The 19,218-nt window shown below is 42.3% G+C and overlaps 1 protein-coding gene across 3 annotated transcripts in view; it reads right to left on the bottom strand.

Annotated features, from left to right (window-relative positions):
• The window catches only part of MAP7D2 (MAP7 domain containing 2), a 77,404-nt gene that overhangs the window by 8,227 nt on the left and 49,959 nt on the right, over positions 1 to 19,218 (bottom strand). The window contains exons 1-12 of one of the 3 annotated variants that reach the window (XM_066619791.1): positions 18,588 to 18,677; positions 18,303 to 18,417; positions 17,446 to 17,541; positions 14,888 to 14,998; positions 9,178 to 9,300; positions 8,240 to 8,388; positions 6,483 to 6,610; positions 5,233 to 5,477; positions 3,749 to 3,875; positions 2,445 to 2,649; positions 1,543 to 1,647; positions 805 to 858 (exon numbers count right to left, since the gene is read on the bottom strand). In XM_066619791.1, the coding sequence (XP_066475888.1) occupies positions 805 to 858; positions 1,543 to 1,647; positions 2,445 to 2,649; positions 3,749 to 3,875; positions 5,233 to 5,477; positions 6,483 to 6,610; positions 8,240 to 8,388; positions 9,178 to 9,300; positions 14,888 to 14,998; positions 17,446 to 17,541; positions 18,303 to 18,402 (1,443 nt within the window). In that variant the 5' untranslated portion in view covers positions 18,403 to 18,417; positions 18,588 to 18,677. Of the gene's footprint in view, positions 1 to 804; positions 859 to 1,542; positions 1,648 to 2,444; positions 2,650 to 3,748; positions 3,876 to 5,232; positions 5,478 to 6,482; positions 6,611 to 8,239; positions 8,389 to 9,177; positions 9,301 to 14,887; positions 14,999 to 17,445; positions 17,542 to 18,302; positions 18,418 to 18,587; positions 18,678 to 19,218 lie in introns of those variants that run through there. The other 2 variants (XM_066619789.1, XM_066619790.1) reach the window with 2 other exon arrangements.

Raw genomic sequence — 19,218 nt, 5'->3', positions numbered from 1 at the left:
AGCATACACTAGCCAGCCCCAGAAATTCATGCTGTTCAGGTCTCTTTTGATAACATTCATTTCATTACATTGGTTATAAACCAGCAAATTAACCAACTGGAAAAAAGCAGCAAAAGCAATTAAGGGTGTAATCCTAACCCACTTTCCAGCACCGACATAAGGGTAATGTAGGTCTTAGGTAAGGTAACAAACATTCCCTTAATTTGAGGAGGCCTCCTTGACTGCCTCCCAACTGCATGATGCAGCACATACCCTACTAGCACAGCTATGCCAGTGCTGGAAAGTGGGTTAGGATTGCGCCCTAAGGGCCAAACTACACATTATAGGCAACTGTGTGTTTTGTTCCCCCATTTGTTGACTTTTTACCCCTTTCCCGAAAAATAGTCACAGAAGTTGCAATCAAGAGAAAAAGAGGAGGGGGGAGGCTGATTAACCTTTCCCTTCCTGCAGTTTGTCTGCCCAACATTGGTCTCCCCATGGAGAGAGAAATTTCCATGGTGGAAAATTGCTGCATATAATGTGCAGTTTGACCCTAAGATACAAGGCACAGGAAACTGATTTTCATAGTTATAAGCATAACTGCAGTCTTATTCTTGGCCATATTTTGTAGCTACTTTATTCCCTTGCCTACATGAAAGACAATTTGCCTACAAACTGTGACCCCTAAGAGACTCAAAGCTGGCCATTCTGTTAAACTGCAGCTGGAAACTCAAATCATGATTCTGGGTGATCAGATTTGCTGTATCCTGAACTTTGAAATTTCTATATGCACATCCCAGCCAAGGATAGGATTCTGTTCCATACCTTCATGTCTGACATTTCACTTCTTCTTGTTCTTTTCATTATTTCATCGATTCTCTGAAAACAAACCAGAACACAAAAAGTACATGTGACTTCTTTACTGCTCTTTGCCTTTCAAGTCCAAAAGACTGAAATGGCAGCAATACAGTATATGCATAGAAAGTGGTAGCGTTTCTTCTAATAGCTTTCCTTGAAGTTAAATGCACACAGGTCTGAAATGATGTCACAAATCTTTGGACGATCTCTTAAAGTAAGGTCACATGGTCACCCACACCAATCCACTCTGGGGTATAATTTTCTTGGGGTAGTGAACTATGCAATGATGTAGAGATGAGCTACTAGTTCTACAACATCAGGTGAAACATAATTACCACGTGTGCCATAAATATGCTCTTAGGTTGTGATGCACAACCTATGCACAAATATGCACAATTAGGTTGTGGTTTTAGACTGGGAACAAGTATTATGAGTCTAATGTTCATATATAATCAGTTTGCAACACATACAAAGATCAATCCCAGTGTTAGCTACTACTGGCCACTGGCATCTTGGAAGTAAAGATGAAAAAGATACTTTTCTGGACAGGAGCTGCAATGAATTTTTCCATGTAACATTTGGAGTTCAGCATGATCCCCTAACACTTTTCTTATGTAGAAGATCTTATATAGGAATGACTTTCATATACTCCTGCAAACAACATCAAAAGTAAATACGCTTTTACACCCAATATGAACTTGCTACCTTCTTTCGCTCCTGTCTTTCTTGCTCTATCTGCTGCATGATTTGTTCTCTTTCCAAACGCAGATGTTCAGCTGCCTCCCGGGCCTTTGCCTCTGCTGCTTCTTTCTAATTAAAACATACAAGGGAACACAGGGCATTTATTCTTTTTAAAGATTACTTGCCTATAGGAGATACAAGTAGGCTACCTTCCTCAAATTCTAATGCCCAATTCAAACTTTGTGCTAGCAATGTGTCACCCAAAAATGTATTTGTATGGTTATGGAAGCCGTTTGATTCTGAGAATTCAACTAATCTTTCTATGTGAATCCACCACATCATGTAGGAAATACATCCAGAAAGGTTCAGCAGTTCCTATGTGATCCAACAAATCTGCATGAGAAGTAAACCTCACAGATCTCTCAGCAGTATGAAACCCTCACCATACAGAGGAACAGCCATGCTGTGATGAGAAAATTTGACGGTAGCATTTAAGCATGCATGCTATTTTAAAGGGCAATGAGTACAGAATTAGGGGTTTAACATTTTCTAAATTAATACATCACAAATGCTGTACTTAAGCTCAGTGGTAGAGTACGTGAAAGGTTCCTTTCCTGCCACCTCCAGGGATTAAAGGACCAGAGGTATCAGGGCTTAGAAAGAACTGTGCCCAAAACCCTCAACAGACACTACCAATTAAGATGGACTTGGTTCTTAGTTGGTATAATATAAGGCAGCTTTGTATGTTTACTTAAGGAAAGAAAAACTTACAGAAAAGTTAGGTACTGCATTGTAGACTTACTGTCTATTACAATAAATGTTAGAATGCTAGGTTTCATATTGAAACAACAGACATCCATCATATGTGCATAGTCAGAACACTTTACCTAGTACAGTATGTGCTTTTGTAGCTTAAAAAGCCATACCTGTGACTCCATCATAGCCTGTAATTCCTTTTCTTGCTTCTCCCTTAGTAAACGTTCTTCTTCGGCTCTTCTTCTCATTGCTTCTTCTGCTTTTCTCCTAGCCTCTTCCTGTTCATGCCTTTGTTCCTCCTCTCTCTTATGGACCTCTTCCTCCAGTCGAATTCTCTCCTCTTCTGCCTTCCTTTTCAGCTCTTCTTTCTCTAGCCTTCAAAATCAAAACAGTATCTTTATAGACTAGTAGGAAGACATTACCATGCATTCCCCAAATAAATACAGCCGACAACAGGTCTGGAATTAAAATGGGCCACTTTACTGAATACAAACATTGCAACAGGGCATCTAAAGGGCTAAACAAAACCCAACCCAAGTGCAGGGTCCTACTAGGGGGAAATGGCCCTAGCTGTCTTTGTCCCCAGTCTCATAGGGCATACACCCAAATCCAGGCGTAACTCAATTGTTATTAAGCCCATCTCTCAACGTTGCCCGAAGAGAATAAGTCAGCAGAACTGCTCTGCCTTCAGGTCACCTCTGCAAGGGCCCCAAGTTCAGACAAGGGGCTTGTCAGCCTGCCTCCTCGAACCGGTCAGGCATAATGGGGGCAGTTCTGGTTCACCCCCTGTCCTTGTTGACTTAGATTGGACACTGAGAAGGTCTTCTGCTTACCCTCCCTGCACTTCTACCGCCAGTGACCAGGGCATTAAATACCTATATCAAAAACCCAAACCCAGTCCACAGCCAGTCTGGGGTAGGCGAAAAAACCACCATCCTAGAGCCAATTTAGATGGTGATTAAAAATTCCTACCCGGCCCTCACAGAGCGACCAGCTAATCCCAGACTAGCTACAGGGCAGGCGGGCGGGAGTCACTTGCCAAGAACGGACTGAGCTGCCCAGATGCACGCACGCTTGGGCAGCTCTCCTGTCCTGCCCCCTTCTGGCTAGTCAGCCAATCAGCTGGCAGCAAGCACCTGCTGCCAGTTGAATGGGGGGGAGGAAGCCCTGGCAATCATTGCTAGTGTGCCACAGAGGTGCGCTAGCAGCCTTTCTGTTGTATTACATTTAACGTGGCACTGAAACAGTACTATTTATACTTATGTTTATTTGAAAAAAAGAATATGTGCCCCAAATTATGAGGATTCAGTACTTGGAGGTCATAGGCAAGGGCTCACCATAGTTTAAATCACAGACGTGAAAGCACCAACAGTTGACTTGCAAGATGCATCTGGTGCATCTAATTTCAGGACTCCTGATGGCAGCAGTGATCAGCTGGTTTAAATGTAAATTGTTAATGGAGAAAAAAAGATACCTTTCACGTTCCTCTCTTTCCTGCCTTTCCTTTTCCTCTTGTTCTTTCAGGAGCCGGGCCTGACGTCTTTTTTCTGCTAGAATTCTTGTAGCTTCTTCAGCATCAGTAGTCCCTGCTACAAATTTCCCTAGTGTATGTTATTGAAATTAGAATATTAGATAACTGGTATGAAACTTAGAGACAAACACCACATTGCACAAAAGCTTGTGTAACATCTTAATGCCTGAACTCCTCCTAGGCAAATTATCAAAAAGGGGGCAATTTGGAGGAGAGGGATGGTAACGCATTACTCCCCCAAAGAGGTTCCAGAAGTGTTTGTTGCAGGAGAGTGGATGAAAAGATGGGGAAAGGATTAAGTCTTGATTGTAAAATTGCTTTAAATTACCCACTACCTTTCTGAAATTGTTTTGATTTAAGAAATAACGACCATGGGAATTTTATTGTACATGTTTGTGGGTAATGTGTGGTTCAGTGTTTGAAGTGTAGGACTTTGGACATAGCTTGGATTGGAACAGTGAGGCAGCAAAGTATCTTATGCAATTAATGCATCTTTTCAGATGCTCAGATCAATTGGCAGAATTCCTAATGTTTCTCTCATGATTTGGTGTAAAGTAAGAGTTGCTTTGCACATTTCATTGAAGCGACAAGAGAAGAAGCATCTGTTTAGGTAGGCATATCAAAATAACTATACCAATGAATAAACCTTATGCTTTCTTTTGCCCAGAACCCATATTATCTTCAGTATATATGACATACTACATTTTGACAGGCCTGTGGTGTAGCAACAAGCAAAGCAAGAAAATTATCAGTAGCTTGATGTTAGGCTCCTAAATCCCTTTTCATCACCAGTGGGCACACAGCAATCTACCTTCTTCATTTACTCTAATTCAAGGGTAGTGCCAGGCCCAATTTAGGATTCTATGGTGGCAGTTTGAGGGGAACAGTCAGGAACACACAAGTGTGGGTTATAGTTTCTGTGGCTCAAGCATGAAAAATCATCTAGCTAGTTAATTTAATCCAGAATGGAAGTAACAATTACTAGACCAGGGGTGCTCAATAGGTGGATCACGATCTACCGGTAGATCGCGAGGCAAAATGAGTAGATCGCGGAGTGCCGACCCCCCCCTTCAGGTGCCTCAGGGAGGAAACACCGGGAGTAAGGCCCATTGTACTCAATGGGGCTTACTCCCAGGTAAGTGTGGCTAGGATTGCAGCCTCACAGCCTAATCCTAGGCATGTCTACTCAGGAGTAAGTCCTGTTATACTCAGTGGGGCTCAAGGTACACCAACATACATTGTACACATAAATGTTATATGTTATGATGGCGTGAACATTGTAAAAAAAACTCTGGTAGATCTCTGGGCCTTGCTGGGTTTCAAAGTAGCTCTCGAGCCAAAAAAGTGTGAACACCCCTGTACTAGACCTTTCACACCAAAACAAAAAAACAAACCATTCTTCTGTAATAAAAGCTAAAAAGACACACCTTCACTGCTTTCTGCCTTTCCTGCAGAAGGCGCAGACTTTTCAGCAACAGGTTGTCTTGCAGCCTCTTCAGCTAGAGACACTTGCGTTTTCTGATTCATATTTTCCCTCTGATTGTCTTTATGTTTTTCTGCCCTCTTTTTAGGTGTTTCTTGATTGAGATTTGAAGTGGTGCGATGTTTCACAGGAGAAGCTGGATACTGTTTAGTAGTTTTGGGAGACGGAGGATATGTCTTTGTGGTGGTTCTAAATGCAATTCAAATTAAATAACTGAAAATTGTATTAACAGAATCCAGAAAGCAGTCAGTGGATAGTCTATTGCAACTTTGGTTGTTTTTACTACCCTTATCAATGAAATGGGACTTTGCAAGTAAGATACCAAATGAGGATTAGGCTTGCAGGCTGTTCTCAGGCAAGGACAAGACTGTGACTAAAAAGATTTGGGAGGAACAGGGATGATGTCAGTCAGTAATTGCACAAGCTAAAATTAATGATAATTTTATCATTATCATTAATTATAAAGGACTTGTTCACACAAATTACACTGTCATGAAGCAATTTTGACTTGTTCTTGATTTGTTAAGTTCACATAGCATGAAAAATATGTTAAGTGTACTTACTTGAAAAGGAAAGAAACTTTGATGCAGCAATGAAAAGCCAAGGGAATAGTTTTCACAGAAAATGCACATGCAAGAACCATGGTGGAACTGTATTACTCAAGAAAAAAAAACTTTGGAATGTAGAGAAGCACCATTACCAGAACAGCCCCATTTTGACTAAGAACAATTGTCACAGAAGACAGGGGCTTCTGCCTTGAAATTACTAGCCTGGAAAGGTAGAAACCACACCCAGCACTTTTGCTTCTTTTATGGGAGAATCTGACTGGTCAGGCCACTAAAAGTCCTAGGACAATGGGAGGCTGCATGGACCAACTACTTAGTGGAAACAGTATCTTAGTGGAAATGTATCTTTTTAGATACATTTAATTATATTGAAGTTTAGGTAATCACCTTTGCCATTCTTCCTTTCACTGTGGAAAAATAAGCTTTGAGAATATTTCCTCCAAGCTCAAAGTCCTATTCCATGGTTGCTTCAGAAGTAGTTAGATGACTGAGGGAAAACTGGTGTTGGGGGAGGCTGATCTCAGGACAACATGCAAAAGGGAGCACCATCCCATTATCACTCTTGTGGTTGCTTCCAAACGAGGCCTCAAATTTCCTTCAACCTCAGAGTTTACTAAAATATTCTTACTTAGGAGTTGCAGGTGATGCTGATCTTTTAGACATGGCTGCTGGAGAATCAGATCTTCTAAGAGGTGATCCTAAACCAGAAGATGCACCAGATGATGTGGGGCGTTTCTCTTTCTTTTTCTTCTCATGCTTAAAAGAAAACACATAGGTTGTTTTAGGATCTGATCACAACAATATTTCAGTGACAGGTAAGTTTAACAAACAGATTTTTGAACTGGATAATGTTTGGTAAAAATCGCAAATTTTTTTTTTTCCTTTTTGACCATCCAAATGCCACTGAACTTTGCTTAAATTTTATTAACTCATTCATGCAGTGGTCTCACTAGGGTTTTCATCACTTGGTGGGAAAAGGCCGGAGGATTGCAGAGGGGGGAAGGAGAAGAGGGGGAGTTGTGGGTAATGGAGGATTGCAAAGGTATCCTCCATTACCCTCATCCCCTCTCTCCCTCTGCAATCCTCCATTACCCACAATCCCCCTCTCTCCTCCCTCCCCCTTTGCAATCCTCCATTACCCTCATCCCCTCTCCCTCTGCAATCCTCCATTACCCTGCACTTGCTCCCAGTGTGGAAGGGATTGTCACTCCCGAATCGGCCTTTTCAACCACACTAGACACTGTGCCAGGACCACCATTCAGAGCGCGATACCATAGTCTTTCGAGACTGAAGGTTGCCAACTAAGATCACCCCTAAAATGGACCTCCTCCCATGCAGTAGGCAGGGCTATGCCCTGAGCAGTTTGTGTGGTGATATACCATTGCCACACCCCACTGGTTTTTTATCTATAACATTTGATAGAACATAGATATTTCAACAGGGTTTGTTTCATTGCATTCTGAATGAAATTATGTATCAGTTGATATATAACATGATGGAATTATTTGAAAATACCAAGATTTAAAAAATTTCAGCCTGTAGTGGTGTCCCCCACTGTGTGCGTCACCTCATGTGGCCCCAACCCCCCACACCCCTGTAGCGATGCCACTGGATGCAAGTATTCTGAACATTTGGGTCATATTATGTTTGATCAAACAATCCCAATGGTACCCCAGGAGTCTATGGAAAGCAGGATTTGTACATTATCTAACAGTGCAAGCTAAGCAGGTCTACTCAGAAGTCAGTCCCATTGTGTTAAATGGAGCTTATTCCCAGGAAAGTGTGTATAAGACTGCAGTCCAATTCATGAACTAGTGATTGCCATTCCAATTAAACTGCAAGACACAAAACAAGCCTACGATACCAGCAAAAAATCTTAAAAGGTAATGGCCTTAAAATCTATCTCAATTAGCATTTCTATTACTTTTTAAAAAATATATAGTAAAGGTGAGATGTAAAATGCTACTAACATGGTATTTACTTCTTCTAATATAAGCTATTGTGCTTAATTGACATTTTAAAAGAACAAGTTAAGCTGAACTAGTGCATCATTATAGATAATTTAGCAGAGAATTTTTCTCTCTTCTAAAAAGGTTCTGGAAGACAGTACACTGTAACAAATTATGTACAGTGTACTTATAAGGAGGACAGAGTATAGGTGTGCAGCATGACTACTGAGAAATGAAGATTCCCTCAATACTGAAGTGACTGTTCAATGTAATGGTGCTTCCTTGTTTTAAAAAACTGCTGATGTTCTGAGGAATGGAAGAAACAGAGTGGATACAGAGAGAGAGAGAGAGAGAGAATCTTCTTTAAGTCTTACATACAAAATACCCAACCAACATACAAAACACACTATATTGGTTCACAAAGTTTCAAACTCACCTGTGAGACTTCAGCTACAGCTGCTCCCTTCATTGCATCAGAGGTGGAAGGAGAAAGTGCCTTCTTTCTCTCTGCACTTCGGGTGGGGGAAGGCTTGTAAGGAGATTTAAGAGGGCTAGCTGGTGCTACACGAGGACAGATATGGAATACTAAAGAGTTATAGTACAATAGCAAGATCAACAGGGAGCATAGACAAAGGAAGCAAAGAAAAGGGAAAAAACAGCAGTCTTATTAGAAACAGAACAAACTCAAACATATTAATGAACCACATTTTCTCTGTTTATATGACCACTACGTATTTCCAAACTCCTTCACTAAAATTATCAATGTTCATATCAATATTTAGACATGGAAATATCAGTTTGTTTTGGTAGGTTTTTAAATCAGGACAATCTTTATACAGATCAAGAGTCTGTTCTGAGAAATGTTAAATGTTTAAGATTAATTTTTCATGGGCAGACATCATTTCCTCCAAGTACAGAGTTAACAGTTCTAAAACTGGCAATGTATTAGTTTTAAAGATAACCTTGAATTAAAATAGTTTTACTGGGTAGGTGATCTTCATATATAATCTCTTGCTTAGCTCCCAACAAGTATGTAAAGAGCAATAGCACAAATATTTTCAAAATCCTGAATCCAAAGGAAGGATAGATACTTTTTAGAGTATCTAACTTTAAAAACTTCACTGTGAATCTTTGTTTTATAATTTTTTTTAAAAAAAGAACAAAACTTTTTGCCATTTAGAATGCTACACCATTCTGCATACATGACAGCAGATACAGGCAACAATCGAAGTCAAAACTCAGATAGCAAACTTCAGCTTTTCCATGCTAGAGGGATTACTCTCATGAAAACAGAATACAATTCATCCCCACCAGAAAAGTTGCTAATCAATTTTTGTAGTGTGCCTAACGCATCCCTTAAGAGATTAGGTTTACCTGAATCATTGTATTGCTCAGAGAGCATTAAAGTACTTCTGCTTCTAGCTAAAGAAGCTTGTGTGGGAGTCAGTAGCCGAGAAATAATAAAGTTTTCCATTGGACTAAGATGCATGCGATGAGCTGAAGGATGGAAGCAAATGAAAAATGTTAAAGAAAAATGCCACTTCTAAAACCTTGCAAACAAATGTAATGAATCATCATACAAAATGAACAAAGGAGAAACAAAAGCTAGATGTAATTTGTAAATTAGAGAATCTTTGATTTTTCTCCAAGGAGAAAGATTCACTGTCTTAACCCAGGTTTATGTCCTATTCAACAAATAATCAAAACAAGCATTGAGGTATTAACTTCCTTAATGAGTTACCAGAAATGATAATGTACATTTCCATTACTATAAATTTCATAATGGCTTGACAACATAGTTTTTGCTTTACGAATTAAGTTTACTAAAGAACACTAAAAATATCCTTTTGCATTCAAAAGCCCTCTGCCTAACTGTGTCTCCCACTTACAATACTGGAGTTATTTGTATACAACATTTCCTGTACACAACTCCAAATTTAGGTCTTCAAATAAATCTGTATAACTAACGCATAACTTTCTGATCACATACATTAGATAATTTCCCAATCCCTCTCCTGGCATAATTAATGGCCCAATTCATAAGGTTCTCCACTGAGGCAGCAGTTCTAAGGATAAAGTGCTACACTACAAGAGAGACATTAATCTTGCATTTGTAGGTTTCCTTAGCCCTTTTACTTGTCAACCAATGTGGTTGTGTCACAGAGGTAAGGGGAAACATACACTTGCCATAGTCAGCAGTAAGAGAACGGCTGGGCAGAGGCGTTCCTGGGGGTCCCCGCGCGCGGGGCAACCCTCCATTTTCTGCCCCTCGCCCCCCGTACCCTCTTCTCCGCCCCCCCGCCGCTGAACCGGAAGTAATTGCGGTGACGTCATCGTCACCTTGACATCATGGGCTTCCAGCAGCCCCAAACTGCTCCAGTGGAGACCTCCGCGCCACTTGTAAGTGGCGCGGAAGGCTCCGTGGGGGCAGGGAAGCGGCACGCATCTCCTCCAAAGTCGGAGGGGGCGCATGCCGCTTCCCCGCCACCTCTGAGGGACACCCTCAGAGGCTGAGGAGGGGCACCCCGGTGGAGCGTTCCATGTCGCTTGTAAGCAGCATGGAGGTCTCGTCTGGGGCTGCTGGAAGCAGCGCCCCAGACAGGCGGGCTTCCAGCAGCCCCACATTGCTCCAATGGAGATCTCCGCGCCACTTACAAGCAGCGTGGAAGGCTCCGCTGGAGCCCAGGAAGTGGCACGCGTCTCCTCCGAAATCGGAGGAGGTGCACGCCACTTCCCCACCACCTCTGAGGGATGCCCTCAGAGGAGGAGCAGGGGTGCCCAGGAGTGCTCTTGGGAGGCAGTAAGAAGCTGCCTCTCAGACAGCATCTCAGCGCTGACTGGACCGCCCCCTCCCCCCTCCTTTATAGGAGGAGATGAGATGGGCGCCCTCGAGTGTCAGTGCCTCTGTAGGGCGCCGGTGTCCTATCCTCCTATAAAGGAGGAGGGGAGGGGGCAGCTCAGTCAGTGCCGAGGCACTGATGGAGAGGCAGCAAGTTGCCTCTCCACAGTGCTCCTGGGTGTTCCTGCTGGGGGGGAGAGGGTGAGGGTCCGAGAGGCGCCCTTGGAGGGTCGGTACTCGGGGCATTTGCCCTGTTTGCCCCCCTCCAGGTTCACCAGTGCAGCTGGGGGTTATGATGTTGAGGCTAACAGGGCAGGGCAGAACCAGTTGGTTCTTCAGTGAGCATCAGGCATAGGATTGCACTTGACCTTCAGTAGCACTGTTTGTTTCACTGCAGCTAAAAACTGGTTCAACTATCAGGTAGAAAACTGCAATTCAAAATACTTAAATGGAAACAATTTCCTCAGAAGAATCAGTAGACTACAGTCATACATCTAAGAAAGATTCTAAAAAACCTTAATTTGGGCATCAGATTGCATTAGGTTTGCAGTAATACAGAACAGTTCCCTAAACAGCATTTCATTATGACTAAATCAGGGGTGTAAAACATAAGGCCCATGGGCAGATATGGTCCAAGGAAGCCCTTTAACCATCCCCCATGATAACTGGGCTCTCCCAGGACCATCATCAGTTGCTGTCCGCTGCTGAGTTGTGAAGTTGTGACACAACAGCAGAAGCAGCAGTGCTGAAAGGACAGGCCTGGGAGAGTCCATTTATAATGCATTTATAATTGCCACCCTTTCAACAGTGCTGCTTCTACTGAGGTCTCAATCCAGGAGAGAACCTGCCCTCTAATTCCCTGACTGTGGAGTTTCTTCAGTAGCCTTTGGTGAGGGACCATGTCGAACGCCTTCTGAAAGTCCAGATATATAATGTCCATGGGTTCTCCCACATCCACATACCTGTTGACCATTTCAAAGAATTCTATAAGGTTCGTGAGGCAAGACTTACCCTTACAGAAGCCATGCTGATTCTCCCTCAGCAAGGCCTGTTCGTCTATGTGATTTGAGATTCTATCTTTGATGAGGCATTCCACCATCTTACCTGGTATAGATGTTAGGCTGACTGGCCTATAGTTTCCCGGGTCCCCCCTCTTTCCCTTTTTAAACATTGGCATGACATTTGCTATACTCCAATCCTCTGGCACCTTGGCCATTTTGAGGGACAAGCTGCATATTTTAGTCAAGAGATCAGCAACTTCATTCTTCAATTCCTTAATAACTCTTGGGTGGATGCCATCAGGGCCCAGTGACTTATTGATCTTTAATTGATCAATGAGGTCTGAAACATCTTCTCCTTTAACCTCTATCTGACTTAATTCCTTGGTCAGGAGGGGCCGTTCGGGAAGCGGTATCTGCCCGAGGTCTTCTGCCATGAAGACAGATGCAAAGAACTCATTCAATATCTCTGCCATCTCTAAGTCTCCTTTTATTTCCCCTTTCCCTCCCTTACCATCCAGAGGGCCAACCGCTTCTCTGGCGGGTTTCCTGCTTCTAACATATTTGAAGAAGCTTTAATGCTGCTGGCCATGTGTTCCTCATAGTCTCTCTTGGCCTCCCGTATCACCTTCTTACATTTCTTTTGCCACAGTTTATGTTCCTTTTTATACTCCTCATTAGGGCAAGACTTCCATTTACGGAAGGAAGCTTCCTTGCCCTTTACAGCCTCTCTAACTTGGCTGGTTAGCCATGCGGGCACCCTCCTGGACTTAGTCAAGCCCTTCTTCCTTTGCGGTATACACTTCCACTGGGCCTCTATTACTGTTGATTTGAGCAACCTCCATGCACTCTGTAGAGAGTGGACTATTTTTACCTTCCCTTTCAACCTCCTTCTAACCAGCCTCCTCATTTGAGGAAAGTTCGCTCTCCGGAAGTCAAGGGTTTTTGTGAGAGATTTGCCCAGAATTCTTCCCCCGATGTGCATGTCGAAAAGGATTGCAGCATGATCACTGTTCCCCAATGGCTCCGTAACACTGACATCGCTAACCAGGTCCTGAGTACCGCACAATATTAAATCCAGAGTCACCTGTCCTCTGGTGGGCTCCATGACTAGCTGCTCTAAGGCATAGTCATTTAGCATGTCAAGGAATCCGGTCTCCTTTTCATGACCAGAACACAAATTGACCCAGTCGATGTGAGGATAATTGAAGTCCCCCATGATTACAATCCTGTCCCTCCTTGTCACCTCCCTGATCTGTTTCCTCATTTCAAGGTCTCCTTCCGGTTTCTAGTCTGGAGGACGACAGTATCCCCCCAGTATTACATCACTCCTCAGGCCTGGTAATTTAACCCATAGAGATTCTATGGAGTCGGACCCACCTTCAGTCTCTGCTGGATTATATCCCTTCCTTAACATAAATGGCAACCCCACCTCCAACACGCCCCTCCCTATCCCTCCCGTAGAGTTTATAGCCTGGGATTGCGGTATCCCACTGATTCTCTGCATTCCCCCAGGTTTCCGTTATGCCCGCTATGTCAATGTTTTCCCTAGTCACCAGACATTCCAGTTCTCCCATCTTTGCTCAGAGACTTCGGGCATTTGCATAAAAGCATTTGTACATAGAATGCCCCATGGAATGCCCCAAACAAGATTTTTGGGTCTTAATAATCATGCACTGGAAACCATCATAAGATAAAAGCAGTAGTTCTTCATGAGCCCCAGTCTTCCTATATACCAGGGGTGTCCAAACATTTTGGCAGGAGGGCCACATCATCTCTCTGACGTTGAGTCGGGGGCCAGGGAAAAAAAGAATTAATTTACATTTAAAATTTGAATAAATTTACATAAATGAATTTATTAAAGATGTAACTTATATGAATGAATGAAGGTCTTGCAGTAGCTCAAGGCCTATAAAAGGCCTCGCACAAAGCAAGGCCAGCCTTTCCTTCTCTTCCACTGCTGCATCACAGATGTGAAACAGCAAGTGATGGAGAGAGCCCTCGTCCCACAGCTCAGATTAGAGGTCGAACAGTTGTCCTCATGCTGAGAGCAGTTGCATCGGGCCAGCGTGGACTCCAGCAAGTCTCTGGAGGGCCAGAGGCTCACTGGAGACTGGGGGCTCCCCAAGGGCCTGATCGGGAGCCCCTGAGAGCCGCAAGTAGCCCCCGGACTGGGGTTTAGGCACCCCTGTTATATACTATGGATTTGAAAGTGCAATGCTCCTCACAAATCTAGTATGAATCAGAAAATTTAGGGATATCCAGTTCAGCATGACCATTGCTGGTAAGAGAACAAAGGCTCAAACTGCGTTCATATGCTATCCTATCTTGGAAAACTGCACCCTACACTAGGTGCCCCCATATCCTCCAAAGAGGGTCTACCCCACAGTTTGAGAACTGCTAGTCCACAAAGAAACTTTGATCATTGTCCATATTCCAACCATTCAGATCTGTCCCTCAAAGGGGAATAATCTGGCACTGAATGTTGCTTCTCGGCACATCTATAGATGTAACATGCAAAATTTTAAAAGCAACACTCATCAATATTTAGGGCTGCTTTAAAGTTTATTTTGTTAACTTCTGACACTATTTATAATAGTACTTGAGCTTTTGAAGCAGTTTGGGCTAACTGAAGAAAAAGGTGCCAATAAGAATGATACTTAGCATTTATATAGTGCTTCAGGTAGGATATTAAAAGTGTTTCATTTATATCTACAGTATATTTACCTTATTAAAATCCTTATAGTCACCAGTAAAGTAGGTTAAAATTATTACGCCTATAATGTAAATGGAAAGCATAGCCTAACAATTTTAGGTAGTTCTACTCAGAAGTAAGTCCTGTTAAGTTCAATGGATTTACTCCCAGGTAAACAGGCAGATGATTACAGCCTTTGGTTATCTAATAAGTTCACAATGATGCCATGAGATGTGAATTGGGACTGTCTGGATCCCAGCTCAATCTCTTAGCCATTGTGCTAGTCTAGTTTTCAACAATCCTTAAACTGAGTTTATTTACAGAGAAAAACTTGGTTTGCACTATCAGACTAACAAAACACACTAGTAATATTTGCATTTGTTTTGCCAAATACTATTGCCAGAGCAGGATTAACCCATTTGGAAAAGGAGAGAAAGCAGTGGGGGGGGGGGGGGGACAGAGGAAGGGAGAGAGGAAAAATGCATTTTAAGCATTATTATGCATTTTAAAGATTATTTCTGGGGTGATGCAAAGAGCAGCACATTCACTTGCCTCTGTCAGGGGAATATGTTATTGTTGCTGTGGAGGAGGAGAGACGCTTATTGATAGGCGACTCCATTTGCTTTGGCAGATTCATTGTAGAAGCTGAAAGTTTGTCACATGCTGCAGAGAGATGCATTGAACATATTTATATTCATTCCACAATGCTGATGCTCTGAGAACTAACCTTTCATTTTATTACTAGGATCCTTGTCTGAATCAGGGCAAAGTATACAGCACATCTGATAAACACCTGAGATTGGAGACACCTGTCAATTCAATAATAAGCTATAATTCAAGACAATTAAGAGATATGGAACTCCCATCTATACTTTCCAAATTCCTTTTGTCCAGGATATAATTTTGAACATAAGACTTAGGAGACAGCAGCAGATTGCATTTCCCTGCTTTCTTGCTGCTTGTTCAAATGTGTTGAGCAAGAGAAGCCCCATTGCTATTGGACTTCCTAATATAGTACATTTATCCACTTCTGTCTGATGGAAGCAGGCCAAAAGGAAAATGGGAATATACAATTGTCCCTTTTACGTACTTGCTGGGCTACGTTCCTTTCCAGTTGAGAGACGGAGAATTCCACCTCTGAATACCCACAAGCAACACAGAATTAGCCTCTGTTATTTCATGACAACAGTATTTATGCAACCAGCTAACTAGTGCTACTTGGTAACATGAAGCTATAGTCATACAGGATTCCTCCTGCAGTTTAATTTTGTTAAATGAATGAATGGTTTGGAACCACCCAATATTGGATTCGGTTAGTAGGCTTTACTCTCTCTCAGACAAAGATTTTCATCTTGAATGAATGACAGAATGTACGACAGAAAGTAAAAAGTGGGAAGGCACACTACTGTATAGGGCTAAGCCTCTCCATGCTCCTTGTGATCACAGCACCAGCAGTAAGATTTAGCCTGTCAGCTATGCTCCAGATTGCAGCCTGTTTAATTGGTACCATAAAATTTAACCCACTTCTGCCCAGGTGTACACATTTGATCCATGTTGCATATATGCAACGTTGGGCAGAAATGGCTTAATGGAAGCCAATGAACGGAGCCATCCACTTACCTACACAGCTCTACCCTGGCTCCTATTTCTTAGACAATCTGGAGTGTGCCTGAATGTTGGGGACAGAGTATGACTCAGAAAGAACTTTGGAAATTGATTATTCTCCATCAGTGGTCTCCAAACCACAGCCCTGCTGGAATTATCCTTCTGGGTGAGGCACGGCAGTGGTGAAGCCTTAACATTCCATGCCACAGCCACTAATTGTCGCGCCTGGTCTTTGTACACTCTCATGCCGGGTAGCCGCTGACACTGCCTGCTGTCCCAGAAGGCTCTGCGCCCTGATTTCCCAGGAGAAGCTGCTACTTGGCTTAACGGCCATGTGAAAATCAGGCACAACAAATGGTGGCTGTGATGCAGAAAAATAAGGTTGTTGTGCCTGGAAGGATAATCCCAGTGCACCAGATCTGACCTGTGGGCTGGAGGTTTGGAGGCCGCTGTTCTACATATAGGTGTTGATATATACAAGGGCACTTTTCAGTGCACACATTTATAAGCATCTTGGTGGATAGTAATAAGAGTCATTGACATGTGAATGTATTTATTTATCTCAGTGATTTATATCCCACCTTTCCAAATGCATGACTGCAGATTATAGAAGCACTACAGCAAGCCGTGTACCTGTCAGAAATAAAACTGTTGTGCCAATCATTAAATAAATTGTTGGTATCCAGTCATCTATTTAGATATGTAAATTCCAAGCATACATCTGGGAATACTCCATTATGCTGGGAAATGGCAATCTCAGGGTTTCACTATTGTTATACTCCACTGCACTACCAATAAACATTTGATTCCTTGAGCAGAGTAAGTCACCACTTCCAGGAGCAGTTCTTAGAACAAATTCATTGCTCTGGAGCAGGAGCATTAAGGCTCGCAAAACAATTCACTGTCTTTAACAAATCTGATTCATCATAAGTAACCATTAAATCTTGCAATTATCACATGTCAAATGAGAGACACCTGGGAGATGGGTGACACCTGAAGAAAAATAACTAAGGAATTTATCCTTATATAACTGAAATGTTTTAAGTCAGTTTATTTTCCTATCCATATTTAACTATACCATCCACTCAAAGACACACAATAGATATGATAGATTTGTGTGTCCCATGCTTGGACAGAACTTGAGATCAACTGTCAGAGGGTCAACAGCTAGCTAGAACATTACTATGACATTGGAATGCCAAGCATGCATTGCTTCACTATGACAAAACTGAAGAAAACACAACACAGTGAGGTACACAGATGCAGTCCACCAAGCCCTCCTGCTGCACAGCCTCCATCCATTTCTACAAGACTCATCTCACAAGCGAGAAGGGGCAGTAAAAGTGCTTTGGGGAATTAGGCCCTTATTTTCCAATAAGAATGCTGTCAGGGATCAAACTAAAATAATGGAGGAGACAGCAATTTGGGAAAGGGGGACACACAAAACTAGTGGATATGTTAAAGTGATAAACACGACACTATGGCACTGTGAGTCTCTCAAATACCATTGGAGGGATCAACAGCAGCTGTAGAGGCCACAGGGTCTGGAAGAAGGGTGTTGGCAGTTAAATCTAGAGGGGGTGGGGTATTTTCTGATTCACCTACACAACAGAAAAATGAGAGCAAAGAAAGGTGACAGATTACTGAAGAGATACCAAGAACATTAAAAGCCCAAATACAAGAAGAATTTTTAAAAGCCAGTTTTCAGAAGCATTAAGAAGTTGCTTTCTCTTCATACAAATGGATTTCCATACTGAAAAATCATACTCAAGACCTAAGCTTTCATAAAGATGGGAAGATGCGAGACAGCTGCTTTTATTGCTTAAGATGCTTTGCCTAACATGACTCATTGGAAAAAGCTGGTGAATTTAAACAAATCTGAATGAATTCTGAAACAAAAAAGCTCATACATGGTTGGTGGTAAAATAACTTGCTTTGAAACCAAACCAAAAAGAGAGCAGCAAGAGCTAGGAAAAGAAGAATTCGTTTTCAGCTGTAAATACTGCATAATCATCCAGAAGTCCCCTGAGCTTTTAGGAGTGCCTGAGACAAAAATAGATTATCTTCTGCAAAGTCATACAGAGCTGACAGCCATTGCGAGGCAATTCAGTGCAGAGGCTTGTTTCAAGTGTTTGGTGTTTTAAAAAAAATTATAGCATATCCCTGCACAGATAAACTTTGGTATTGGCTTGTTTCCAAGAAGGTATGAGTGAAATTCAGTAAGCAACAAAAAAATATTTATTAATAATGCAGCTCAACAGGCTCTCTTTCACATAACAGATTACACCAAGACAGGTTTTTTTAAAAACCCTCAAGCATTTGCAATCTGGAATCTGCAATGCAGCCAGCCTGTTTCACTCACCATCTCTTTCGCCCGAGCCTGCAGCCAGTGCTCCTCCCCATGACCATCTCTTCTGTTTCTGCTCCAGCTGCTGACTTCGCTCCAGGGACCGCCGCATCATAGCCTCTAGTCGTTCCTTCCCAATTATTGCAAAAATAAAATCAAAACAGATCTGTTTAAAAAGATTCCTGCTACAGAAAAATCCAATGTTATTCTGACTGTAGATACATTCAGTAATTAAAGGGTTCCCGTTACCAACATGCTAAATAAAAAATAAGCAAAGGCAGCATCACTACATCCACTCACCTCCAGATAGATGTATCCTTTGTCTGCAGTCACCACTGAGGTCACTACATAGGCTGAAGTTAGTAACACAAGTTACATCACCTCCAAGCATCTGCTCCCGCTGGCAAGTCTGCTGCTGTGGCTCTGTCTAGGCTTAATTTGTTTAAGAATAATGCATGAGAAACATTAACTCTGTCATCTCAGCAGAGCTCAGTTTCCTCCTTCAGTGGTGAGGCTCAGCTACTGCAATGATTCCTCCCAACCACAAAAAGCCCATACTTTAAGTACGCAATCGCTGGTGTTTTTTTTTTTAACCTGCTATACAGCTGAAAAATTCATTTTATTTTTTTGTCATTTATTGTTTCTTATGCTTTTCACTATTTCTACTAGCTAAAGGCCTGTCAAAGTTTGATAGCAAGTGGGTAAAAAGCACCACCCTCTTTTCCAATTCCATGCCCCAAATCCATCACATTTCTCTCTCTTCTCCCCCCCCCCCCCGGAAAGATTCTAATGCATTGGCTATCTGCCCCGTCCCCCAGACCAGTTTCCTGAGTAATGTTTCTTGGTCAAATGCCAGACCAATCACAGAGCATGACTAGAATTCTCAAGACTGGATTGTTTATACTACTAATAGTTTTAGTTCAGAATTTTG

This window comes from Tiliqua scincoides, chromosome 3 (assembly GCF_035046505.1).
Source record: "Tiliqua scincoides isolate rTilSci1 chromosome 3, rTilSci1.hap2, whole genome shotgun sequence".
Lineage (NCBI taxonomy): Eukaryota > Metazoa > Chordata > Lepidosauria > Squamata > Scincidae > Tiliqua > Tiliqua scincoides.
Note: the sequence above shows the minus strand (reverse complement) of the source record. Positions and strands in the feature narration are given on the sequence as shown.